We start from the raw sequence: 27,336 nt of genomic DNA, 5'->3' as shown, positions 1-27,336 counted from the left end.
GTGGAAGCGCTGCCCCGGGCTCAGGACTGCCTCGGCCGCGGCGCCTGCCACTGCCGCCTCCGCCACATCCTTCGGGGCGCCGCCGCCGCCGCCTTATGACCCGCGCGGAGGGCAGGGGAGCGGCCAAAGCGGCGGCGCGGCGCGGCGCGGCGGCGGCTTCGCCGGCCGGTAGCGGCGGCGGCGGCAGCGCGGGCGGCCGCCAGGCGAAAACGGGCTGAGCACGGGCTCGACCTGCCAGTGACGGCGCTTCCGCCGGAAGCCGGGTAAAGCTTCCGCCGCCGCCTGGCGCCGCCCCGGCAGCGCCGGAAGGGCGCGGGGCGGGGGGGCCGCCGGGGCGGGGCGGGGCGGGGGGGCCGCCGGGGCCGCGCCGCCCGGCTGTCGCGTCTCGCCGCTCCGGGTGGCGGCTCCCGGCCGGGGCTGTCGCGTCTCGCCGCTGCCTGCCGCGGCCCGGCCGGGGCGGGGCGGGGGAGGAGGCCCGCGGCGGTGGCGGCTCCCGGCCGCCTGGCGGGATTAGGGCGAGAGAAGGGGAAAGAGGCTGAGGCGGTGCTAGCGCCTGGGCGGCCACGGTAGCAGGCACCGCGTGCGTGGCGGGGTGAAGGCAGCCGGCGGCCGCCCCCCGCCCCCGCCCCCGCCGGCAGCAAGTTTCGGGCAGTTCGGGATTTTTGGTGGAGGAATGGCCTAAGGCAGGGAATGGAGTTACACTACTTTTTACTGATGATAACATTTTATTTCTGCAAGGAGTATCACACAGTAAGAAGGAATTTTATTTAGAGATCCTTTTTAAAAAAATGTTATTGTCCCCTAATTATCATCAGCAAGTAAGCTTTGCCTATGAAGCAAGCATTCATCATACTACAATATAGAGAGAGTAGTAGAATAGTTGCAACTTTTTAAAGGACTCATGAGCTTTTTTCTTTTATGTTTTGTATGAAAGTGATGCTACCATGATTGAGGGACTACAACTCAGCAAACTGGTAAAGTATTTTTTATTGGAGAGTCTATAAATAATTTACATACAGTACCATTTCAGGTTGTGTTACATTTTAATAAGTGAAGGGTATCAGATCAGTATTAAATACCTAAGTGTCAGTTAATGTTCATGTTTCCATGAAAACAGATCTCTGTAAAAGGCAAGAGCTAAGCTGACTAAACCTATAGTAGGAGGATTTTACTTTCAGGGTTCTGGAAACTAAAAATTCAAGATAAATGAATTAAGCTGACTACAAATTGTTAAAAAGCTCAATTACAGAACAAAGACATAACAGCATAATGTGTTAGCAGTAGCTAGAACAAATTATTTAGATATACACGATATCAACTGGCATTTATTGTGAGGGTTTTCCCAGGTCAAAGCTCTTTCTACTTCTCCACCTTAGCAGTTTGATAAAGTTAAGACTTGCACTGAAGACTTTGTCATGATGAAAAACCATTTTGTAGAATGTATCAATGGGCAGATCTCCATTTGGATCTGCATACTTCAGAGTTGTCATCGGAGTATACAAGGTGTTGGTCTGATGGCGAAAAGGTGGATTTTCTGCAAGAATTATCTTTACTGTATGCTGTCAAGAATGAGAAATTAAATATTTAAAGAACTTTTATCAGTAATGTAAAAAAATGTTTTTCAGCTGGGAGAGGAAGAGTAGAAGAATAAATGTTATAGTTGTGTAAAACTGTGTGAAATTTTACTAGAATTTAAAAATTGTTCTAAGAAAAATTTCTAATTAAGCCAAAAGTAGTACTTCTTATTTCTTCTTAATCCTCTTTCTGTTCATCTACACCATGGTGATGGCACCTTACACCTAAGTATCCTCAGTAGTCCTTCAAAATTATCCCTGTTTGCCCACAATAAATAGATACCCCCTCTTCCAGTTCACTGGAAAAAGATCAGAATGGTGTGCTTTGCAACAAGACCTGGGAAGCTGACACCCAAGCTATCCCTTAACAGCCAGCACCTGAAATTGTTGTCCTCTCCCCCAGTCTGCCTGGGCTTTGCTTCTTGCAGAAAGCCCCAAACACCAGAAATTACCTCCTTTTTTTGTGACTTGCTGGTGAGGGTAGCTGAGAGAACTTCACACTGATAGAGGGATGACTAGTGAGAGAGAGAGAGAGGGGAGAGGGGCCTTAGATAATGGTGGGAACCCTGTGTAGCTATCTGGTAATAGTGCAGAATGCCCAACCTTCACCAGATAATGTATAAGTACAGCTATGTCCTCAATGGTATTTAAACTACAATTCACAATTGTCTTTTAAAGTCTTCAGTAATTCTTAAAATATCAAAAAAGAAAAAAAGAAAAAAAAAGGGATTGATGAGTTACCTCTGCAACATCCTCAGCACTTTGTCCCAGGCTCTGGAAAATTTGTTTGTAATTTTTAAGGTAAATGTTAGTAAACATCTCAGCTGTTTCCTTGTCAGCAGCTGAAAGATCCATTTTCATTCCATCTTCAAAAACTTTTCTTTCAAACTCTGTGACCACTGGGCCTGGTTCAATCAGACTTAACCTGTTCAAAGAGCAAAGATAACTGGTTATTGATTCTCCTCCATGGGAAACATTCCTAGCTATCCCTAAAGAAGGATCTTGAATAGTTACAGCCTGAGTACATGTTAACAAGCAATATTAAATGGTACATTGTGTAATGGTGATCCTTACCATATTATTGGCCTGAAGCTCCTACCCATCAACATGAAGATGTAAAATTTATGAGAATCTTCAAGAACTTGTCAAAGATTGAGAAAAACAATTTAAGGATGAATACAAAATTCATTACTTTCTGGAGAAAATCCTACATAGATTTCTTTGCCATAGCTTTCACATGATAATACTCAAAGTAGATGAGAAAAGAGAGACCTAAGGGAATTGCCCAAACATGGATTTTCTTTGTCAAGCCTTCAGTGTTACATAATTCTAGAGCATTCTGTAACATTACATAAAATAGAACATAGAAATTTTTGCTGTAGATGGACAGATTTTGGCTGCTGCTTTACCAGATATCTAGACAATCAGATTTTGCTCAGTAATGTATGATAACAAATCACTGAAATACATACACTTACTGACCAACTCTTTTCCATTTCTCATCTCAGGTAGTACTTACCCCAGCCACAGTGCTTATGACATGACTGTTTTCTATAGGACCTCTTCCTAGAGATAACTTCTGCTCAGATGAAGCTACTGACCAGCTGACCAGCTGTTGCTGGACTTAAAGCCTTTCTCCTGCATAATACAATCATTTAAGCAGTCATTCTTCTCACTGGATCTGGGACTTTTTCCATTCTACTTACTGGGCCTATATTTTGTTCTTTTTTACCTCCTTTTCCACTATATCTCATAATCTTGAAATCCTCTTATAAATTCTGTCATACCCTGTATATCACTACAATGTATTGATTTTCAATTCCTCCAGAGGAATTTAATTTTCACAGTTGAGTGCAAAATGCCAGTTTGGATGCAGCTCTGTCTCTGGAATCACAGGACAGCAACTGTCTCTTCTCCCACAGCACAAGGGCTAAATGCTCCAGCAAGCGCAGATACACTGCATGTTTAACAATTGTTGGACATCACACACAAAAAATAGCAGCAGAGTTTCCTCCTATGCAAATGTGAATGGATAGGTGGCAAATCAGACACCAAATTCCCATAAGCCATCAATTAGACTATTCTCTTAAATACTGTCTTAAACAATAAGAAAATAATACACTGCAATACTGCACTTTTCCTTGCTTTCTTTCTACTTTTGGTCCCTATAGGAATCTCCATGTACCATTCTGATGATTTTCCACTATATTCTCTGTCATGATGCCCTTGAATTTTTTTATCTTTGGTCTAAGAAATAAAGACCATTATCATTTCTAAAGGGAAGTATTCTTAAACTTTTCAAAGTAACATGCTTCTTTAGCAACGGAACTCTTTTTTTTTTTTTTTTTTTTTTTTTTAACAGTTTATTTCATGTGAAGGATGTGAACATTTTTGTGATGTAAATTTTCCATAGGTTCCTCAATTTGTTTCTCCTGGATAATAGCAAACTTTAAACATTTGTTTGCTAGCTCTGAATATATTTTTAAACTGTGTAAAATATCGTTTACCTTTTGGGATCAATACTTACTGCAGTTTAAACTTGAGTGCCTGTATAGCTAAACTTTCGCAGAATCCTTCCACAGCAAACTTAGATGCAGCATAAACATCATTAAATAAGATACCTGGTGGTACAAACAAAACATCCTGAGAATGTGGTTGTATGCAACATATTAATAGTTTAGTTATTATACTAATACTTTAAGAATCGCTTGAATTTTCCCCAAATTTCTACAATCTTGCTGGAAAATATTAAAAGAAAAAAATCCTTCTTTATGTCAATCTAATGAGCCAGCTGTAGCAGTATTAAATATTGCTGATTTTTGTCGCATCAACTCAAAATTACTTATTCTAGAAATGGGTGGACTTCTCCTCCTCCTAGCTGATGCTGTCATCTCTTTGGATGACATCAAATATTTTGTAGTCTAACCTATGGAAGTGTCTATATACACAATACGATCTGCATTATTCATCAGCAAGACTTTAATAGGCTGTAGAGAAATACAGAAGCTGGCTGGCTGGCTGGCATTGTTATCAAACTATAACCACTCTTGCAATTTAACCTAGAACTCCTGCTCACCAGAATAATTGAGGTAAGATCCTTGCAGCTATAGTAATAATTGAAACAAACAGGGTTACAACAGATGGAACAGAAGAGTAGGAGCATGGCTACTTGTTCCTAAAATTAGATACTGTAGAGCTTTATGAGAGGACAAACTTTAAAAAAAGGTGGTAGATTGTCCAGTACACGATCAGATTTCATCACGTATCTTTGCACAAAGTGTAAGAGAAGTCTTTGCTTTTTCTCCATAATCGTTTCCAACAGGAAAGAGAATAGTAATATTGCTAAATCCCGTTATCCAGAGATTCTCTAATAATTGTGTTTAGATTAAAAACTGACAGCCTTGTTGCAGCTAGCTCCTATGTTTTTTCAGGCAAGAAGAAGGAAACTTTAGATTTTGAATACTGAACTCTTAGTTTTAAATAAACAAACAAAAAACTTTGCCTTGTATTCCCATAACACTGCTTATTATAACTATATGGCCACTCTTTCTCTTCTTCATGTCAGGCAGAATCTCCTTCAGGAGCCGAACCAGTCCAAAGAAGTTGGTATCCATCACAGTTTTCATTTCATCTATGGTCTGACATTCAATAGGTCCAATGAGTCCCATTCCAGCATTGCTAACTGCACAAAATGGAAGATATGACAGTGAGGAATAACCTCCATAAACATCAACTTGTGATTTTTCCTGGAAAGCGTTTCAGAGTAAAATGAGAGAAAAAATAAGTGATTGGAACAAAAGAGTAGTTATTCTGTTAGTAAAGCTTTGTGAATATACTCGTTATATCCATTATTTTTTATTTTAAATTTTGGTGTTAATACAACTTAAATTGACATTTTACTTTTTATCTAACTTATTTCTGATTAGTCCTTTTATTTAAATCACAGAAGGATTACAGGGAAACGAGCAAAGAACAATCTACATTTGTTTACAATCCAGTACTAAAAATTAGAGTCAGTGCCCATAGAAATGAACAGAAGTCTTCAATTTATTCCACATAGACATGTCCTGGTCTGCCTTACAACCAACTAACGAAAAAAAAATTTTTTTTAATATTCTTGTCTTTAAGGAAAGAAAAACAAACATTAAACCAGTTTTGCTACTAAAATGTTATTTACATCCTAGATATTTATAAGTAGCAAATACTGATAAAACAGACATTCTGCACTGACATTCTGCATGTTAGATTAGAGTATAATCCAATTTGCCAAAAATGCTTGTTAATCACTGCATTAGTGATTTATCAGAATTAAGGCAGATCCTTGATTTTTTCTTAGATGAGATTTAATCATTGATGGTGTAAGCAACTTCCATCAGACTACGCTATTAACATTTACTTTTACCAAAATGGTATGAAAACACTTCTTGCTAAATGATATGTAAAATACAACTAGAACTGTCAATACAAAATCAGAATACCCTTCTTTTATTTGCATGTATTCTTTTACTTGCTAATTCCCAAGTGTTTTTGCTTTCTTTCTATAGGGATCTATAGCTATTGCTTTCTCAGTAAACAGGGCTTTGCTTCGTCTAAAGGGCAGAAAGAGTCTTGTGTATGAGCATGGGGATTTAGACTTACTAAAAACCGTATCATTGTACCCCCAAAACTTCTTTTCTGTGACTACTTACCTCCTCTGTAAAACAGGGGAAACACACTCCCCAACTTCACAAGGGCATGGTGAGATTTAATCCACTTGTGTCTGCGTAAGCTTTAATAATCTTGAATAGACTACACTATGCAAGTCTTACTTTGATCATTTAAAAGTTACACTAATGAAACTTCCCAGAGTATATGAGAGAATTTTAAATAGAAAACTGATGTCAGTTCATAGTTTGCGTATATAGTACTTGCCTAAGACATCAATCCTTCTGTCGGGGATACTATTCACACAAGTTTTAATGGACTGTTCATCACAGACATCCAGCTGTTTGATCTCCAGGGTCTTGCCCAGGCGGCCACCCACGGCCTCCTCAAGCGCCGCTTTCTTGGCCAGGTTCCGCATGGTGGCGTACACTGCAACACAGCAGGAGCATCAGTCACCGGCAGCACCGCCGCACTGAAGGTCGCCTTCTGGGCAGCGGCAAAGAACACCGCTTTCACATCTGCATCTTAAATACCTCAGTACAACCCAAATAAAAGCTTCACGTAGGAGGAATGTACTTTCAACATATAAATACCGTCAGTCGCTGATTTCCCAGAATCTGGTTCTGAAACCTCCAAGGAATGTAAAGGAGAATGAGACCGCTACGTACAATGTGGAACTTGCAGCATATGCGAATAACATTATCACCAAAACTTTTGATGACGGGTGCCAAAGTTAGGCTGCTGAATCATTTTTTGGGATGTAAAGATCAATTTCAGATTCCATATGTATTTTTTAAATCACAGCCAACATGTTCAGCAGATCAATTGTAATTTTATGAGAAAGTGGAAGACAGCGGCTTCCTCCAGATATGAAAGTGTTTATTTTTGTAAGGTACTTATCAAAATAGAAGTTATCTTTATTGTTATTCTGACCTAATTACCCTGACATCTATGAAGCTGCATCCAATCTCTTGGCAGTAAAACACAGAATAATTGTGAAGGAACTGAATTTCCACACACGCTGTATTTGTTATGTTATCCATTTTTAGTCATAGCAAATATCCCATTTTAGGGCAAATAAGTCCCAACCCTTTTGATCAGCCTCATTTGCCTAGGTGGCATTGGAATAATGAAACATGCTTTAAGGAAAAAAAAAAAAAAAAAAAAAAAAAAAAAAAAAAAAACACTATTTAAGAACCCTTTTCCTAAATCCATCTTTTTGTCCAGAAACTGGCATGTACATTTTGTTCAATGAAGGCATTAGTAGCCTCAAGCAAAGCTAGCTTGAGCTCTCAATGTATATCCAAGCAGCATACTGTAGATATTTTCAATTATTTGTTTTTACAATATTGTCCTTTTTTTGTAGTTGATTCACTTCAAGTAGATGTTCAGCTTCAATATAGTTACAGAAATAACGTGCTTACAGAAATTTTTAATGCATTTTATCTTCTTGGGAAAAGGAAGAACTAACAAGAAAAGAGTCACTAGACTGAATACAAGCACTTTTGTCAAGTCACAGAAAAAAAGCAACAACCTCAAATGCCTTTTTATAAAGACAAACAAAAGAAACATTTTTACCTTTAAATCTTTTCTGTTCATCTCTTGCCATTTTTACAGCTAAGGCCAGTCCAATTCCTGAGGAGCAACCCGTAATGAGGACATTTCTTTTTGCCATTCTTTTCACCGAGTGGTACGAGCAAGAATTCCTGCAACTCAGAGGAGCAACAGCCTAAATGTAGCTACAGCATAATATCATCAGCCTTTAATGCTATGACCAGCTTTCCTGAGTCAACAAATCTGAGAATGCATACCTGGACACTGAACGATTAAGGGGATAATCTCCATCTAGGCAAAAACAGAAGCAGATGCTCCTGTATGAGTTTATAATCTGCATTATCAATATGGAATATGTTCAATGAAGTTCTGTAATAAACTTTAAAATGAGGCATTCATGAACTACATGGATATTTTCTAATAGTGGAATAACTGGTTTGCATGCTACTGGCAGAGAAAGCCTTGCCACAGTTACAGTCTGTAGTGTTGAGTCCTCCAGTCTTATGGAGGGACAATAAACTGCACCCAAAATGTGATCCCTCTGGTCAATGTGTTCAGTCTTCCTACACCTATAGCACCTTCTTCATTCTTCCATGCAATAGAACAGTGCATAGATTTACTCCCTGTTGTCCTACTGACTATCATAAAGGCTTACACCTAGAAGTCCTGATAGGCTTTATACAAAAAGTAAATTGAAATTGGATTTAGAAAGAGAAACTGTTTAGATAGATTGCTCACCTTTGGTTTTGGCCCTATTCCCATCCAAGAAAGGTGAAAGTAAGCAAATACATCAGCAATGGAGGACAGCCAGGAAGACCTCGAACAAACCAGCTTCACATGTTCTTGCAACCACTGAAACCTCTTTGAACACTTTCTATTCACCAACTGACAGGCTATAAAAAACAAAACCACCGCACCCCAAACCAGCACGATAATTTGGTGCAGTTACCCTTTAATGCACAACAGCCATAAACACGCTATAAGGAGGAAAGAAAAAAAAATCACTCTTGTGAAATTTACAACCTATCTCGGGCAAGAGAGAAAGAGTTATCCTAACAAGCAACCAGCCTGCCGAATAGCATTCAGCTACCTGCAGTGCAATCCGTTACACGCAAAAATATGTTCCAAGAGTCAATAACCCCACGTTAATGCAATAGAGTTCAGAAGAATGAGCTAGTGTTCCTGGGTTTCTGTAAATGTGAATTAGTTAATAAGTCAAGAAAAGTAGAACTCCACAGAAACATTTAACTAAAGTTACAATGTTAGGAAAAAAAGATTCCTGTTTTCCAAACAAATATATATACTTGGACAGCGTAACAAGTGGAATCATTAACTTCTCAGACAAACAACAAGACAGCATCCAAAATTAATGAGAAAAATATAATTATGATTCCATTTGATAAATAAGATGGACAAATGACTTTACTTAAGAAAGTAACATCCAGATAAATAATTTTAGTACAAACGCTATTTAGCTGATTCAGTATTTAGGCAAAAATGCTTCTGCTGCTCATGCACATTTACATTTAGTGCACTCAGGAGGGGCAAACAAGGCAACAATGTTAGTGGAATTCCGCTAGTGTTATGATGCAACTATAATTAAGGACAGATTTCATTCTCCACATGAAATCCTAGTTTGACAGGATTAAATATTCCTTTACTTTAGAAGACCAGTCTGAAATTTGGTGCATAGATTTCTAGTCTGAAAGCAAACTGATGTGTTTAAAGGAAAAAAAAAAAACAATTATTACACTGGTCAACTTAATTCTAAAGCTTTTCATTTAGTATTATGTAGAGAAACAAATGGCTTGACTTGAAACATTGAAACATACATATAAGGAAACTATTTTTTGCTACAACACAATTTTCATAGTGGCAAAATAAATAATGCAAAACTGCAGAAATACATACTTCAGATGTGCCTGTCTTGATCTTGTCAAAAGCAGCAAAATGTGTCTGGTTTTGTGTAACTACTAAAACTAGAGCAGTTTTGCTTGGAAGCCTCTTTGCATAACTAGTAAAAGTGACTTACCTGCTAGAGAGGAGTTTAGCATACTTCCACCTACACAATTACAGAAATACAAAAGCTAGTGTTGCTGCCCAAAATACCCTCAATACACAAAACAAAATTTGGGCTTACTCCTTAAATTGCAGTACATTCATCTCCGTTCCTCTTGCTCTATGTCATCAGATTAGCAAAGCTGTTTAAGTTATGTATAGCATGGCGTAATGCATGCAAACCAGATTTGCATTAATCAGACTCAGATTTAGGCAGTTTCTGACTCTTTGGTAAATATAAATATTAACGACTAGAGTCACAGCCAGAACGTTTGTATTAGCTGAATGTGTAATACATTTGGAAAGCTGGAAAGATGTTTTGGAATGCATAGTTATGATGCCACCTTTCTCAAAGTAGCTTTTATATGGATTCTTCTAGAAAAAAACAACTTCAACCTTTACGTACCTGTCCTGCACCTTTTTTCTTTCAAATGTTAAAAAAATACAAAACAAAACAAAAAAAAAAAACATAGTTGAAGTGAAGTAAGGTGGTTTTGCCAGAGCATCCACACATGATCTTGATCAAATCAGCATCCTAGAACATCTTACAAACATGTTAGTTTCAATAGGAAATTGTTTCTGCACATCAAATGTGACAAAAAAGTGAAAATATTCCAGAACAAAAACTGTAAATAAGATAATAACATTGTGCTCTTAATTAGAAGTCAGACGGGGAACACAAACACATAGACTAAAATCCTAGTAAAAAGATGACAGTTGAAATTCATTCCTACAAGTTAAGATACTTAAAAATAAACTTTATTTCACAAAAACCAAAATAATAAGTGATTATATCAAGGCAATAATCTCAAAAATATTTCAAAAAAATAAAAAAGGTTGGCATTAGTGTCAATACAAATACATTCATTATTTACAACTCTCCTATATTAAAATTTCCTCTTTGAATGCAGTGCTGCATTGCCAGCAATAGCTTTTGTGGGCTACTGCATGTCCAGTAGGAAACGCTCCTTCCTTCACAATTCTTGCCCCTGAAACAAAACATCCGCGATCAGAATCTTCCTTTAAACTTTCTTACTGAATTTTCCAAATTTAAATATATTTAAGATGTTTCATTATGAAGATTTCTCCTACAAAATTAAGCAAAGTAGCTGCAGAAGGCCTCAAGTCCATGCCTTCTTTTTCAAATTCTGTTATCTAGGTTACAAGTATTAATGTATTTTGATTACTCCTCTTATGACTGAAGTTAATTTGCTTTCAAAATCAGGATCACTTAGAAATTTTCAACATAAATTACCTCCAGCACATACATAGGAAAACATTATGCAGAATAATCTGGTAAGAATTATTATACAAATCTCTATTAAAAAATTGTACAGTTTAAAGTAATATTGTCTTTTGGACTGTTCTGTACAAGACTGAAGTTTCCAATAAAATTTGACTGGATTATTGTCTTTATGTTCCTAACAACTTAAGTTTCTATCAATTCAGGAAATGTTTATGAAAACCTTATTGACAGTATCAAAGTACTTCTGTCATGGGCGGGGGGGGGGGGGGGGGGGGGAGTTTCATTTATACCAGTACAAACTGTGAAAAGTCTTATTAATAAAATTATTCTGGTTTTACAACAATATGAAGAAAAATGCAGCCAAGCACATTACTGTTTATTTTTAATTTCTAGGGGTTTAGCATGCTTAGGAAAAAAAAAAAAAAACCCAAGTTTACACTCTGGATTTAGTTGTTTGACAGTTCACTTTTACAAATAAAAATAAAATCCAGAACAGGAATGTTTGGAGATCAGCAAAAAGGTCCCTCTAACATATGATCCAAATCAGCTATGATTACATTAGCCAGTACTACAGCACAACAGAAACAGATCTGTGAAGTAAATGAGAAATAAGTCTGTGAGGAGAATCTGTTGCTCATCCTACATGCTTTTCAAGGGTTTTACTTCAGAGCAGCTTATCTGGCCCTCCAGAGTTATGGACCGTTAGCAGCTGGAGCTCCTTCACTGCACTTGTACAGTACCTCTTCTAGTTTATTTTCATCAGAAAACAATCTAGTTCACAATGCTTAGATAGGGTTCACTCTAATATCTTTTAATATCACCTTATACTATGGCTCCTGTTAATTATACATACAATAGCTGTTATATTTTACCTGTTCACTCTTAGCTAGACAATTATTCTTTAAGGGGAATGCTATTTATAGAGTACACAGACATCTATAGGCAGTAGATAATGAGCTTATGGCTAATGAACAAAAGGCTATTATACTAACTTCTATGTATTAGATGCATCATCTTCTTAATAGCTTTCTTGAATTTTAAAATAACACTAATACACAACAAAAACTTATGCATTTGTGCAAAAATGTTTTTTTTTTTAATGATGAATTATAAAATGGACAGGTATATGTATATTAATGGGGACTGAATTGCAGTGACATACCCAACTCTTACAAGACATAGAATCCTCCAAGTGTCCTTCCTGTCTAGTTCTTTCACATGGCCAAAAAAATAAATAAATAAAAATAAATCCCTAAACCTGTGGTCATGTAATATACAGGAAGTTAGATGGGATTCATGTTTTAGGCTTTCTTCTAGGCCTAAATTTATATGAATTTCTTTAGCTGTTTCCTGTTTCTCAATAATTACAAAATACAAAGTAAAAGAGAATAACAAAATCAGAATTGAGCAATTAGTTTCACTTTCTTTAATGCTGTTAGTAAAAGATCTTCTGAACACAAAAGATTGTTTTGGTGTATTAGAACTTGCCTTAAATATTTTACATATGATACATAGTTAAATCAGCTTACCTTGTTAAGCAACCCTTCACTTGCAGCACGAACCATTTCATCTCTGACCTGAAATTGTTGCTGCAGATTACTGACAGTTTCTTGAGCCTCTTCTAACTCTCTCTTTACTTGTTGCAACTGTCCACTGAGATGGTAAGAACCAGCTTTTTGGTATTCTGTTGATATCTGCCATTTTGCTTGGTCTTTCTGATGAGCAATCTTCTCAAATTTAAGAAATATGACAAAAACATAGTAAGATTTACTTTATATCAATCTTTGTAAATCCAAATACTTACCCCCATCTCACTTGATATATCAATTTTCAAACTTACCATTATTAACATAATTTTATTTTTCATTTCAGGAAGAAACTATGGCCATAAAGACAAATTTGCTGTAAGAAAGAGCCCTTTACCATTGTTATTTAAATCAATTTTTAATCAGGAAAGGACTTCAAATTCCACTCCCCCCCCCAAAAAAAAAAAAGAAAAAAAAAGAAAAAGAAAAAGAAAAAGCCAACGCCATTCTGAACATTCAGCAAGATTTTTCCACTTCATCTATTTGGAATACTTAAAACTTTCAAGGGTAGCAGAGTTCTGTTTTGTAATAAGTTCTTCATCAAAGAGGAAAGCAAAATAAGAATGCTTCAGTTGAAAAATCTGGGACCTGGTTATTTTCTGAGTCCCAAAGGGGCAGAGCAGCCCAGAGAAGACATAAACCCCCTGTGAAGAAACAGATAACAATTCCAATCCTGCACTAATATGTCTGCCGTAATAAGCAGGCAAGACGACATATTGAGGGGAAAAAGAACGAGACAAGACTACACATGCACACAAGTGTACACACACAGATCCTTTCTACAAATACACTGAGTGCACACAGTGAGCAACTGAGTGTTTAGAAAGCCCTATTTAGAACCAGTACAGAAAATTTCTGTAGAAGACTGGTCAGTCTGAAATAAATACTTGTGTTACTAATGGAGAAAGGTTTTTCTTATAACATGGTTATATATATATAATTTTTAGACATATATGCAACAATATAGCATTCCAAATGGAGCCAGATCCTCTCTGTGATGTATTCCACTTCTGTACAGAATGCTTCTGAAATCCAGCATTTTACCTACTTAAGTATGCTGAAAATAATTTCTAAATTCCATTTCCTTCATCCCAGGTCTCTCAAGGCAGATGATTGAAATAGGTATATTTTCAGTCTTGCCTATACCATTCCTGGACCTCTTCTCTTTTTCCTGGTATTCTTTGGAAAAATGACAAAAGTGTAATGTCCTGAATGCTATGAGAAGCTATGTTGACACTAGGTATGAAACAAAATCCTACCTTTATGTAATATGAAGAGAAAAACCAACAAACAAAAAAACTTTATAACAGATATCTCCAAGGTTACTTTTAATTAGATGCATAAGCATGCTAGTATTTTCTGTTCGTAAGTATGACCTATAAGGGTCTTATAGTCTGACAGATGATTTTAGGAACAAATCTCATTTGGAAAATTGCTTTTTCAAAATTGGACATGAAAGGGTGATTAAATAGTTATTTAAATAAGCTTTTATTAATTAAACAATTTAATTAAACATAAGAGATTTTAAACTCAGTAAAATCAATCTGGAAGTAGAAATTAAAATTGGAGTAGGACATCCCTTTAGTTGGATGAAGCAAGTAAGAGCTATAAAAATATAGCTTGCTCAGAGAGCCCGACTAAAAATGCTTTTCCTTCTTCAATATTTTCCAGCATAAATGATAAATGACAGAAGGAACTTGATTAGAGTTGTGAACTTATTAGATGGTACAGTTATATAGGTACCTCTATATTTTAATTTTTCTTTGACTTTTTATTTATGGAGCATTTTTCTGGTTAAGATTTTTATCCAACAGTATTCATTTGATCAGAAAGACAAGGTGTATAACAGAAAAATATCCTTACATGAACTCACATCACACTCACTATGAGTGGAGGAAAAGTCTGGTAACATGCTGAATTCTCTCAGGATTTATTCACTTCATGATGTGAAGATGACCCCTGTATACATGAGGTTATTTTGGGACAAATGTAGATCTTATATTATTAGAAAGTAACTGTTAAGTTGGTTCACCTAAATCCTCAAGGAAGCCTTTATTACCTTTTAAATCTCAGTTTATACACAAAAGACCCAGAAGCCATAAATGGCCTTCAAGGAACAGTTACTTTTCCTGTATCCAAATAAAATGAGTTGATTGGAAGCAGCTGTCACAAAATGCATCTCCTGCTGCTTCAAAAAACATGGATACTTATTCGTTTAATTTAGACTCCTTTTTTGTCTGAGAACGAAGTGTTCAGTCAGTGGTTGTACTGCAGCTATGTAGGAAATTCTCTCCTTCAAAATCACCCTCAGTGTTAGAAAGAGTTGGAAATAGTATGTTAATGACATGTACGAAGGGTGGCAAGTAGCAGCAGGTAGATGGTTCATGACTGTCCTAAATAATCATTTTAAGGGAAGTCAAAAGGGCAGATAACATTACTTCATTTTTCAGTGAAAGAACCCTCATATTTAGCAGGGACACAGCTAAACCATAATGCTCCAGAAAACAGATCAAGTGCCTTTAGTAACTGCGCAGAAAGGAAAACTTCTCACATGCCTTATCCGTAGGAAGAGAAAAAGCAGACAAATCCAGAATAATCAACATGGCAGGAGCCACTTCAGTTGTGGTATTTACCTCTAGCTGACAAGCATCTTTTAACAAATCTAATTCTGTAGAAAGCTTTCTTATCTCAGATTGCATTCGTGCTTCTAGTTGAGCTTCACGAGCTTGGGCAGCACCAAGTTCTTCTGCCAAACGATTTGCACGAGATTCCTGAAAGATAGTTAGTGATACTATGAATCATGCCTGTAAATGAAAAATGGTGTAAATGCAAACTATTATTTAAACCTGAACAATCACGGGAGGTAAGTGAATCCAAGTTTGTGTTTTATGTGAGGAAGCATTTCCCTATTTGTTCATCTGGAATCAGCAGCTGAACAGGGCCTAAAACATGGCAGGCAAGCTGCAAACTACTTGGTTAGCTCCTAGGACTAAGCCTAGTGAATAAAAGCTGTATATGGTCAAACTCTCTTGACTAGATTTATGCTTGCAGTAAACGTGGTTTTATATTACACAGTCAAGCAAGATATCTTAGAAATTAGAATACTTCCTAGAGATTACACACAAACAGGAAATGATTACCTCAGCCAGGTGTTTATGAAGTTGTTTTTACAAAATATTATTTTTAAGCTCTTTGCATGAGAAGACTCTTCCAAAGCTTAGTTAGGACTATATAGCTGTGCCACTAGACATTTCTAGAAACTAATAACTGGCAAATCAGGAAGACAAAATAACTGTTTTTGCAAATGAATGTTCCTTTCTACCTTATAATGTTCTCTCATTTTCTTTCTAAAGTTTTTGTAACAACTAGTATTACAATTCTATATCTGCATTCTATTGTAGTTGCTAATTGTGAAGACATGTACCTCACCCATTTGATAAAGAGGGAGAAGAGAGAAATTAAGAGACTAGCTCAAGTTAAAACAAGTAACTTGCATCTCGATTCAGGAGCAGAACTGACATTCCTGTATTTAAGACTATTATCTTAAGCAGAAGAGCTATCTTCTGTTTTTATTTACTATGTCTTGTCTTTTAAGCAAGCCATGAAAATTGCTGATTTATACATATTTAACTATTAGGCAAAGGTAGTTATCATGCTTCAGTGAACCTCACAGTTCTTCAGTGAAAAACACGGAGAAAGGCATCCTTTCTTTCCATTTTCTCTGCACTGGCTACTAACCCGTAGTATCATAAAAGAGAGGAGTAGCTATATTCAAGAGAGAACAGGAACTGCAGCTGGTTCTGACCTGTGTATAGGAAAAAGGAAAGACAGTGGGCAGACAGCTATTGTGTGAGGTTCTGACTCAGTCCAGTTCCTTGCATGTATTGAGTTATGGAAAAATGTCAGCTATTTCCCATTTCTGTTGCACGCAAAAAAGGAAATACCAAAGTTTACCAAACTGTCCAGCAAAAAGTGATTAGGTTATAAATAAACACACATATATACACACTTTTTTTTTTTTTGATGGCATTAGCATGTTTAAATTTGGACATTTCTTTTGTCCATAGTTGCCGAGAAAAGACCTTTGAAATTTTCTTTCAGAACCAAAACAAAGCTCCATTTATGGTGAGTCAAAGGGAAAAGAAAACTTAGACACTCCCAGCCCAAAACAAAACTACAGCATGCTTCACTGTTACAAATTTTAAACTGCAAAGTAAATGCACCCTTCTACTACTACTACTAAAAGTGTACTCTGAAAGTTGAAATGTTGAGTCACCTTTTCTCGAGACAGATGGTTTACTTCTTCCAATTCATGTGACAGCCTGTCTGCTTCTCTTTGAGCCTGAACTAGTAATCGACGAGTCTCCAGCAGTTCTGAGTGAGTATGCTGCAGCTGTTCTCGTTCCAGCCTCAATTGCTGACCCAAATCTAATGCTTCCTTGTATTGGTCTCCAATGCAACTCTCCTGATCTTTCACCATCTGTAATAGGTAAATAACAGCAGATTTTAAAGAATACATACAGGGAACAACTTGCATTCATCCCTCCTTGGGGAAAAAAAACAAAACAAAACCAAGCTCCAAACACACAAAACTCAAAAAACATAACATTCCTGTTATGATGGTTATGGACTCTTGAATTTGCAAAGACAAGACATGTCATATTATACCTGATCTCTGGTCCATCTAAGTCCAGGGTCCTATCTCTCACAGCAGGCCAATACAGATAAGAGGAAGATGCAACAACACTTTATAGTGAACGTTTGCATACCAACACATTCATAAAAATAGTGTATTTTTAACCCATATTAATTAGATGTTGATTCAGGCCTGAAAACAAAGATTTATATCATTCATAAAGTAAAATTTAGCTATCTTCTCTATTCTACCTGTATTCTTCAGTTTGCTAAACAAAAGTTATCTTTTCTAATTTCCATAAGCACTCTCAATCTCAGTGCTCTTTTGATGCAATTATTCCCACAAGCTAGACAGTGAAGGCACAGGATGCTCTCATCATACAGTGTCTTGTTTCATTTCATCTTACAGAAGATCTTCTCCATATCCATTGCATCAGGTTACAAAAGAATAAGATAATTAGTATTTTTTCAGATTTCTCCACAAAAAAATATTAAAAAAGTGTTCCATTAAATGTGTTTATTTTTATACCATTAAATTGGTTTAATTTTAATTAAGATTCATCAAATACCAAGATATACAACTGCAATTACTTGGCAAGAAGTAATGACACTGTCATTTTAAAGAGATGCTATACAATTCTTTCTAAGCAGTTATGATAAAGAATAACTTGTTTAAAATGAACTTCAACCATGACAATTTCACAATTTTTGCAAGTATCATGTTTAGAGAGAAGTCTGTTTTCTGTTTTCTTACTTTGTTTAATAAAGAGCCACATAGACTACATGCAAAGAACTGCTCAGTGAATTGTGCACAAAATATCCTGTGTATCCAAGTAACATTTTACCTTTTCAAAAGTTGCTAGCCTTTGTTGGTTCTTTTCAATTTTTTTCTTCAGCTGATTTATTTCTTGATCTCTCTGGAGCAGTTCAAATTCTTTTTCACGAAGCTCATCTTTAGAATGCTGGAGTTTGCTATCTAAGCTCTCAATCTGAACACAAAATGCAATTAAATCAGAACAGATATTTCACTGAATCAGGACAATAGAAATAATAATAATAAAAATTTAGAAGTGCTGTCAGTATTACCTCTTACTCTGGGGGCACCCATGCCAATTTTTATATTTTAATTTGCTAAAGTTTTCTTATTTTAAAAGAGGAGTTTGAGAGCTATTTTTATTTAGTTAAAAGATGCACTTTATTTATTTGACATTTTCCTGTAATAGTTTAAGTAATTTTAAAAAATGTTTTTGATAGCACAATATTAAGGTACTCCCTCTTTCCTTTTCCTCACAGTAAGATACCTGTCTTGCTTTTCTGGATTAAGTCTGGCTAGCTATTGTGTCCCACGACCAGATATTCCTGTATCATTAGTAGCCCTATGTTATCAGAACTGAGTTTTAAGCAAGAATTACCTGCTTATTGCGTTCCTTAATTTCTAACTCTGATTTCTCTAAATTGCCTTCTAATCGAATTATTTGTTGTTCCATTTCTCCCCGATGTTCACGAACTGTCATATCCAATTGTGTAATCTAGAGGTAAAATGGAAAAAAAAAAAAAAAAAAAAAAAAAACTTTATTTTGCTCTACTACGCAGAACTTAAAATAATGTTACAAAATAAGATAGCGTAAGGAATGAAATTAATCTCTTTTTGTCTCAAGAATATGCTCTCAAGCAGTCAATATTAAAATGCAACTCACCCATCTCATTTAAAAATAGGGGCCCAATACAAAGAGAAAAGGAGAAAAAAATAAGTCCATAACTGAATATATTTGGTCCTCAGATATACAGACTGCAAATTGAGTTCTCAGTTTAAACTGAACTCAGTAAGTATCTTACCACACTAACCCTTCATGTTAAAAAACACCTAACTTGGCCAAAGCAAAAAAATCCTTTTGTTTTGGTGAATTCCTGGAGCAGCTCAGAGGGCAGTGTGGTAAGAATATATTGAAACCTCTGGCCTCCTTATTTTCTGTCTTTTTTTTTTTTTTTTGTCAAATATTCTTGGATATAGAGACTGCCAATTCCCGCAGAAAGAGCTATTGGAAGGTTAATTACAAGTGACAGAACAACAGCTCTTCTACAAGGGGTATCAAATCCTGAAGTCAGACCAAAAGACTGAAAATACATTAAGTGAGCTACAGAAATTTATTCACAGAAAAGATACCACTTCATATTTAGAGGCTGCATTATATCTAATCAAGTATGCTCTAGTGCAAACAAAAAGGAATGTCATCTCAGAATGCACTTAAATGCAGATCTTTCCTTCATTTTTATCAAATATCAAGGAAACACTTTATCACTAAGAAATCATGGGACAGGTTTACATGAGGTTTCTGTTCTGTCAAAATAGTAATCTGTGACCACTTAACCATAATCAAACATATGCTCTCAAAGGAGCATAACCTGATCTGTGCTGTTATCACAAGGCTTCAGAAACATACAAATGCTTTTGAGGTTGACACCCTGGCTATATTAACTATACAGTTTGGAACAATGTGCTAAGGCTATTAAAGTTAGTGGTCATTTCATAAGTTACCTACTACATAATAAGAACAGTTGTCAGTAACATACTTAAAATGATCTGACCTGAGCTGCTCTTTGTTTCAGTTCCCAATTCCTTTCTTTCAGTGCTTGCTCCATGTCGAGGAGTTCTTGCTTTTTGTCTTCCATTTCTCCCTTGCAGTACCTGAAATTCACATACATTTGCTTGCTTAGCTGCACATTCATTTGCTTAGTGTCAAGTATCCAGCTGAAAATCGTGAGATCTATTTCATATTCAAAATGAAATTACTCTAAAATGTAAATCAATTAACTGATTGCTAAAAACCCAAACCCAAATGGAGTAATTCCATAAAATACCTTCACAATTTCCCCAAAACTTCTTTATTCAAGTTATTTAATTGGTTATTAGGACAATATATTGTTAAATAAATAGATTCCTATATGGCTTTAAAAAAGCATAGAAGAAAGTGTTAATAAAAGTGTCACTAATTTATCATCATAGAAGAAAATGCACAACTTAATTGTAAAAGAAAGTCATTCCTCTTACTATTATTTCACAGCTTTGGGACTCAAAGTAATTTTAACACATTTTAAAACTGAATTCCAAAACAAAAATTCAGAATCACTTTTAGAAATTAAAAATGAGCCAAGGTGCTACTGTAACAACAGTCAAACACCACAAACACCAGAGAGCTGCTTAGAAGATTAAAAAAAAATCTGAGCTACCAGGCAACTGTTTTGCCATTTCCAGTGTAAAACTGATGGAATTAAGTTTTCAGGATAGGAAAGATACCAGCTTACCTGAGCTCAGCTGTTAGATCCTTAATAGCAATACGCTTCTCCTCCAGAGAGGACTGTGCCTTCTGTAATGCATCTCGCAGTTCCTGAAGCTGTCTTAAAGTGTTTTTTAGTTCTCCATGGGCACTCTGTAATGAAGATTCTAGTTCTACTATTTTCTGTAAGGCTTCCCTATGGCAAGTCTCACTTTGAAGCAGCTTATCTTCTAATTCATTCACTATTACGATTTTAAAAAAAGAGAGAGAGAACAGAAAAGTTCAATTATCAGTAAGTCAGGCAGTGGCATCACATAAAGAACCTATCAGCACTTTTAGTCATAACCAATTTCCAGTATCACTATTTTTAAGAAAACCTAGAAAAACAGCAACTGCTGGGGTTGTACAACCACCTTTTCATGGCACCAAAGCCTTCACTCTTTCTAGTCAGCTCAAAATCTGTAATAGACTTAAAATATGAGGACATATTAAAAGTATTTGGCCAAGGGGAGAATGCAGAGAAACCACAGTAACTGCAGTGCTATGTAAAAATGCAAACAGAATCGCTGGCAAGCCTCTAGTTTAAAGGAACAGTAAAATCAAATGGACAAGGTTGGGAAGTTTGTTTCCATAGATTCTCTTGTGATCTTTTTTTAAGAGCTGAATTTTTGTGAATACAATATATATTTGTTAAATCTATGTCTTGCTGGATTAACACATTAAGAAACCACTTTACCAATTTACAAGAACAATCTGCTCAGTCCTTTCACTTGCAGTAAAAGTACATCCCACACAAGTGAGAGTTTGCAGAGACTATCTTAAAAAGAAGTGCATAGTATTTTACTATGTAATCACTAGCAAAATAAAAAATTATGAGGAAAAAAAAACCCTCAAAACTGTCGTATTTTAGGTCTCTTGTGGTACTTGATTATAAAATAACAGGGAAAGATCTATCTATTCTAATACATAAAGTATAGAGAAATTGCATTATGAACGGAAGCCTTAAAAACATTATAGCTCTTACCCTCATTTGCCTTTTTACTGAGTTCTGATCGTGTTTCTTCCAAAATAACATCCAGTTGATTTATCTGCACTGTTTTGTCTTCACCATCTTGTTTTAATTGCACTACTTCTTTTTCCACACGAATAAGTTCAGCCTTGCACTGATCCATCTCCAATTTAATCTCCCTGATTAAGAAAAACAAATAGAGCAAAATACAATCTCTTGTAATATTAAAAGCAAGATATGCATAAGCTCATACGTTCAAAGAATACAGATGCACTTGTGATTAGCATAATACTGAAGAATCCACTAGGATTCTGTTCACAGATCTGCAAAAGATTTACTAAAAATCCTGTTAACTTCAAATTAAAGAAGTTAAAGTTGTTTAGGAAAAGATGATACTGCATAAGCATCACTGTTATTACTTCCATCAGTTAGGTGAAGTGACTGAAACAATGCTAGAAATAAAAAAAGAGTCATGTTAGGTAAGCTTTCTTGCAGTCAAAACTGTATTCTTTAAGACTACCAAGTTCTCCTAGAATTTAGCAGCTTGTATTATAAACAACTTCATAATATAATGCAATTCATAAATATATCAGGTGCTCTCTTAACACTAATTAAAGTGTCTGGACATGCATTTACTCCATTGGAAGACTTTTCTAGAACCTCGTGCCTCTACTGGTTAGAAACTTTCCTTCTTTCTTCTCATTCTGACTTTCAGGCTGTGCTCATACAGAAGCTGTATAACTAGATAGCTGATACTATTTCAACAACATTTTATTAAACAATCTTTCTAATCAATATATGCATCTGTAGAATATACCACTCAATTATTTTAAACCTACCTGATTGTGCTAGTAAGTTCAGTCACCTTTCGTCTTTTTAAATCTGCTTCCTGAGAAGCTAGACAGAGTTTCCCCTCTGCCTTTCTCAATTCATCTTCTGCATATGCTTTCTGCTTCTGAAGCTCTTGTTCCAAGTTAGATACCTATTTAAAATTGTATACAAAAAGTGTTGGCACTTTTAAATTACATTTCAAAGAAATATACAACCTTTTCTTGCAACTGACACTGAGAATTAAGACAGTTTCCCTGCAGTCTAAAATTGCACATAATCTAACAGTAGAAATACACAGCATCATTTGAAAAACAAGTAGTTTCTAATATATATTGCTAGGCTCAATTTTTTCAGTTTCAGTATCTCTCTTCCTAATTGAAATCTAGGGTTTGATTTTCCAAGTATTCAGCTACTCTAATGCTAGTTAAGCAATACAGAACTTGGTAACAAAAAAAAAAAATACTGCTAAAATACTTATTTTAGGTAGATCTGAAATAACAAGCATCAGCTCAGTAAGTTATCAAATAAATATTCAGATTCTAAGATGTTATAAAATACATACAAAAATATTTAAATATCTGTCCTTATATAAACTGTTCTCACCACACTGTACCTGTTTTTCAAGTTTAAATTGATTATCTTCCAGCTCCCCATTTCTAATAGTTTCTTGCTGTAACATTTGCTGCTGGTGATGCAAAGTTTGTTGTAGGAGAACATTTTGTTCACTGGTGTCCTGAAGATTTTGACTTTTTAGTTTTATTTCTTTTTGTAACCAACAAACCTGAAAATACATTCATTTTCCATTACAATAACACTTCCCTTTGTACTAATTCATCATTCAGCCATGCTTTTAAGTATGGAAAGAAATCAGTTATCAGCCCCAGTCTTTTAATTTTTGCTTTCTAATCAGATCTAAACTGGTCATATTTTAAAAACAAATGTAATCAGGATTTTTATAAATTATTATTTCTGTACAAAAGTCAGAGGTGAATGACCTGATAATTTTCTGAGGGGGAAAAAAAAGGTCATGCTTTCGGGGGGGGGGGGGGGGGGGGAAGAGGCGAAGAAAAATAGTAACTAACTGCTCTCCAAGATAGAAGTGGCAACTCTGTTAGCTACTTATGAAAATACTGGTCATGATTGCAAAACCTCAGTTGCTACCCTTGAGTTTCACACAGCATCTAATGTCTCCACATGCAGCATGATGAAGAACAAATAATTTTAGAGCTTAGAAAGAAATAGTGGCTCTCACAGGCTTATGCAAAACATAGACTATATAGGTCTATCCAATTATTCTGGTATAAGGACCGGTAACTTAAGTTTGATTAACGGGTGTCTCTCAGTAGGTAATGCAGAACTGAATGGCCTCCTGTCTCCCTTTATAATTAGTTTACATCGTCAGTCATCTATGCTATTAAAAAAAAAAAGAAAAAAAAAGGTAATATTTAACTTCAGTCTTTCTTGCGTTCATATAGTAATGGAAAGTGTGATCAAATTGAAAGGTTGGAATTTGAAAAGTTTTCCTGTGCCCAGGATTTCTTCCCTAGTAGGACACACACAGTACAATCAATCACATGCACATAGGTTTATACTACAATAGCTATCTCCATCTCAATTTTTTTCAAGACAGAGGTTTCCTTCACTTAATCCTGATTGTTTTACTTCCTTCAGCACTTCTTTTTCCACTGGTATTTCTTCACCTTAAGCTTATTCAACATTTTCTAGTCATGTTTTTCACTCTTAGCTTCACAAAACAGTCTTTTCTCAGCTTATTTCCTTTTCACAATTCCTGCTTCAAACGTTGTCTCTTCTATCAAAGATAAGCCTTTAGATTACATCATCCATAACAGCAGTTTTCTCGGTAATACAGAAAAGTTGTTAAAACAAGCTGTTACCTCTTCAGATTTCTTTTTAAGCTGATTTTCAAATATCTCCTTGTTTTCTTCTAATTGACTCAAATACAGTGCAAGTTCTTCCTTACATATGTCCAGCGCTGACTGAAGTTGTCTCACCTAGTTACATGTAACAAACCACTTAAAATTAACAAATTTCTGATTAATGAGTTGGAAGTCTAAAAAAAAAAAAAAAAAAAAAGTTAAAGATCACCTCTGTGTAATACATCTGGAAAACTACATTTTACTCTAAGCAGCACTAAAACACCCAGGAAACATTATGATAAACATCAGAGAACTGAAACAACATTTAGAAATGAAAATTACTTATTAAAATTACAATATTTTAAACTACTTAAATCATGTACTGACAAGATATTCCAGTATGTGTCAATAGCTAGAATTTAAAGACAAACATATGCACAGTATCATGTCATTTATAAACCATGCTTTATTACAGATTAAGTTTTACATACAGAATTTTATTTGTAAGTTTGGAATGGTTATCTTATGTGAATTGCGACAAGTCTTTTTCAAGAATAAGTTTCAGATCTTAATATATCACCTCTCAAAAGGCTACTAAAGAGCATATATTTTTGTTTCCTGCTGTGAGAGACAGTGCCCAAGTTCCACCAGAGAGGAAAGCAACAGCTTTAATATAAAACATGAAACAATTTCTTACAGTAGCAATGTCAATACTAAACTATCTGTTTTTTTACTATTCGTTTGGATTTGAGTAATCTCGAATACATACTTTGTAATCTTGGACAGATATAAAAAATAAAGAATAAACCTACAGAGATCTTAAGCCATGGTGATTAAACTTTTCCTACCGTTTGGTTTCAGTGCTAAGTTGACATTTTTCATCAAACTCATTTCAACATCAATTGTGCTGGTAAGCTTTGGTGGATGGGCTAATGCTTTCAATTACACCAATTTACTAAACCCATAACATACTACTACTTTTTATTAAAAAAAATAAATAAAAAATAAATAATAATAAAAAAAAAAAAGATAGTTGGAAGGCTTCAGGTCAGTGATTTCCAAAATATTTACACAAGACAGACTTCTATAAAGTAGCCTTTAATATAGCATGTCCATAAAGGATAAAAGGAATTAACTACATCGTCACAATTTAAAGACTATTAATTGAAAATTACAAGAACTCACTAACTTTGATTGTTTCTTCAGTTAACTGATTTTGCAGTATCTTCAATCCTTCATCTTTCTTGACATTTTGTTTTTCCATTTCCTGTTTGTACACATATTTTTTCAAGAGGAAAAAATATGAATATAGTTACAGTAATAAAAGTTCATGTGCTAAAAACCTCATACTACAAATCAGGAAAAAAATATCAGTATTTAAAACACAATTGCTTTTATACTGTACTTGCATACATCATATTTCTAAGTGAATTTGGCTCCCAACAAGTGTGTGTCTATATTCAGCTGTGAATAGGAATTCTAAAAGGAGTGTAGATTGTCATAGTACAATCTTCTTAGTTCTCCACCTGGTGCAAAGTAGATGAAATAACTCTTCATTTAGACCTCTTTCCTTTGATTACAGCAAAAAGTGCAAGGTAAAAAAGAGGCAAAATTGGAATGTTGCAACTTTAAAGTTTATACAGTTTAGAGTAGTTTGGGAACTAATCTAGATTCCATCAAGGACTCAAAAAAGAATTAAGAAGCAGCAAAATACGTAAGTATCTTTCATCTCCCATTTTTCACATGTCCTTGAATATACTTTTTATCCCTAAATGTCACTTGTTTGATTTGCATTTTGAAGAAATCAAGAGCCAACCTTACCTCTCTGCTTTCTATCAGTAGCCCATCCAATGACTCAATGCGTTGTTGTTTACATATAACATCTTGCTGTAAAATAGAGATTGTTTTCTCTTGTTCAATGAATTGTTGGTGTTTCTTATCAAGCTGTGTCTGAAGCTGTCCATAAATAATTATTCATTTATTATTTTAATAAGCTTTTCCAGAGAACTATATATCTAATTATGTCATTCAATTCCATTCACCCACCACCTTGAAAACGAGAAGTGAACAGTGACACGAAGTGAACAGTGAAAATGCTATCAGCAGTATAGCACAATATTAAAATTATCAAGAAACTCCAAATACTTAATATTTAAAAATATCAGAAGAAGCAAAAGGACCAGGACAGGCAGAGTATAATTACTGCTTATATTGTCGTCAGCCAAAAAAAGAAATACACCTTTTCTTTAGTAAAATGTGACAAGTTGCTTTAACAGTTACCCAATGTTATACTTTTAATCACACAAAATGACCGAATTATTACACAAAGACTGAAAAATCCTACTAACGGTTCTTGCTGAACTCAGATATTCCTAAGACTCAGCTTGGCAAAGGTTCAGCAAATGAATGAATAGTGATAGAAGCTATTGATTTCTCTGCTCTAAATGTTATTCTTTGGACTTAAGAGCAACAGTAGTCTTCCTGTGCTCATATTTCTCTCCAGTTTCCCCATAGTGTGCAGGTGATGGACATATGGGAAATGACTTTCAAGGATTTCAGGGGATTAAGGGAAGATGTTGGAGATGTTTTCAACAGGAAAGAGGATGTTAATATCTCAGAGAGGTGTTGTGACATTGTTGAGTGTTAGGCAGAAAAACTAAAAACAGGAAATGCAGGGAGAAAATACAAAGTGTTAATTGGGTGTCTACTTCAGAATTGCTGAACAAAGAAACTATTCAACATTGGAGAAAAGTTACCAAGTATATCACTCACACATACTAGCACAAAAGGTCTTACTAGTTCAATCTGTTTCTCCATCTCTTTGTGCTGCTCAAGCTGAATCAACTTTGCTTTTTCAAAAGCTAAAGCTATTTGCTCATGTTCTTCACTGATGGTTCCTTCCAACTTATGAATGTGGCTGTTCTTTTCCTGAAAAATAGCAACAGAAAAAACCTTCATAAAAGTATTTAACTCTGATACCAAATAGTGTATTACTTCGTAATCAAGTTCCTAGACTTCATAAAAGGAACAACACAGAGAATACTAAA

General features: G+C 35.5%; 2 protein-coding genes and 1 long non-coding RNA gene across 5 annotated transcripts in view; 1 reads left to right on the top strand and 2 right to left on the bottom strand.

Annotated features, from left to right (window-relative positions):
- Nucleotides 1–530: 530 nt before the first annotated feature.
- Nucleotides 531–7,352, top strand: LOC134143230 (uncharacterized). The gene is made up of 3 exons (XR_009959067.1): nucleotides 531–750; nucleotides 935–974; nucleotides 6,551–7,352. It is a non-coding gene; the product is annotated as an uncharacterized LOC134143230 (long non-coding RNA).
- On the bottom strand, nucleotides 818–9,070 carry LOC134143229 (retinol dehydrogenase 8-like). Its single transcript, XM_062581100.1, has 6 exons — nucleotides 7,797–9,070; nucleotides 6,486–6,647; nucleotides 5,077–5,256; nucleotides 4,102–4,195; nucleotides 2,316–2,499; nucleotides 818–1,559 (listed from the first exon to the last, which is right to left on the bottom strand). The coding sequence occupies exons 1-6, from the start codon at nucleotides 7,891–7,893 to the stop codon at nucleotides 1,326–1,328; spliced, it is 951 nt and encodes a 316-aa protein (XP_062437084.1). The 5' UTR covers nucleotides 7,894–9,070; the 3' UTR covers nucleotides 818–1,325.
- A 97-nt stretch (nucleotides 9,071–9,167) lies between these two features.
- The window catches only part of CCDC18 (coiled-coil domain containing 18), a 31,218-nt gene continuing 13,049 nt past the window's right edge, over nucleotides 9,168–27,336 (bottom strand). For 2 of the 3 annotated variants that reach the window (XM_062581098.1, XM_062581096.1), the window contains exons 14-28: nucleotides 27,086–27,217; nucleotides 26,111–26,245; nucleotides 25,479–25,556; nucleotides 24,308–24,424; nucleotides 23,026–23,193; nucleotides 22,421–22,563; nucleotides 21,597–21,760; nucleotides 20,601–20,814; nucleotides 19,884–19,983; nucleotides 18,710–18,826; nucleotides 18,143–18,286; nucleotides 16,939–17,142; nucleotides 15,296–15,433; nucleotides 12,606–12,803; nucleotides 9,168–10,819 (exon numbers count right to left, since the gene is read on the bottom strand). In XM_062581098.1, the coding sequence (XP_062437082.1) occupies nucleotides 10,805–10,819; nucleotides 12,606–12,803; nucleotides 15,296–15,433; nucleotides 16,939–17,142; nucleotides 18,143–18,286; nucleotides 18,710–18,826; nucleotides 19,884–19,983; nucleotides 20,601–20,814; nucleotides 21,597–21,760; nucleotides 22,421–22,563; nucleotides 23,026–23,193; nucleotides 24,308–24,424; nucleotides 25,479–25,556; nucleotides 26,111–26,245; nucleotides 27,086–27,217 (2,067 nt within the window). In that variant the 3' untranslated portion in view covers nucleotides 9,168–10,804. Of the gene's footprint in view, nucleotides 10,820–12,605; nucleotides 12,804–15,295; nucleotides 15,434–16,400; nucleotides 16,468–16,938; nucleotides 17,143–18,142; nucleotides 18,287–18,709; nucleotides 18,827–19,883; nucleotides 19,984–20,600; nucleotides 20,815–21,596; nucleotides 21,761–22,420; nucleotides 22,564–23,025; nucleotides 23,194–24,307; nucleotides 24,425–25,478; nucleotides 25,557–26,110; nucleotides 26,246–27,085; nucleotides 27,218–27,336 lie in introns of those variants that run through there. The other variant, XM_062581099.1, reaches the window with a different exon arrangement.

The sequence above is a fragment of the Rhea pennata genome, chromosome 8, assembly GCF_028389875.1.
Source record: "Rhea pennata isolate bPtePen1 chromosome 8, bPtePen1.pri, whole genome shotgun sequence".
NCBI lineage: Eukaryota > Metazoa > Chordata > Aves > Rheiformes > Rheidae > Rhea > Rhea pennata.
The sequence above is the reverse complement of the archived record's forward strand: the minus strand, read 5'-3'. Positions and strand labels throughout refer to the sequence as shown.

What these genes read in the sequence shown, in the direction of transcription:
- LOC134143229 (XM_062581100.1), bottom strand. Translation starts at nt 7,893, where the DNA reads ATGGCAAAAAGAAATGTCCTCATTACGGGTTGCTCCTCAGGAATTGGA. An exon ending in TGAACAGAAAAGATTTAAAG is followed by an intron (nt 6,648 to 7,796) that starts GTAAAAATGTTT and finishes GCTGTGTTGCAG; the next exon opens with TGTACGCCACCATGCGGAAC. An exon ending in CAGAAGGATTGATGTCTTAG is followed by an intron (nt 5,257 to 6,485) that starts GCAAGTACTATA and finishes CATTTTGTGCAG; the next exon opens with TTAGCAATGCTGGAATGGGA.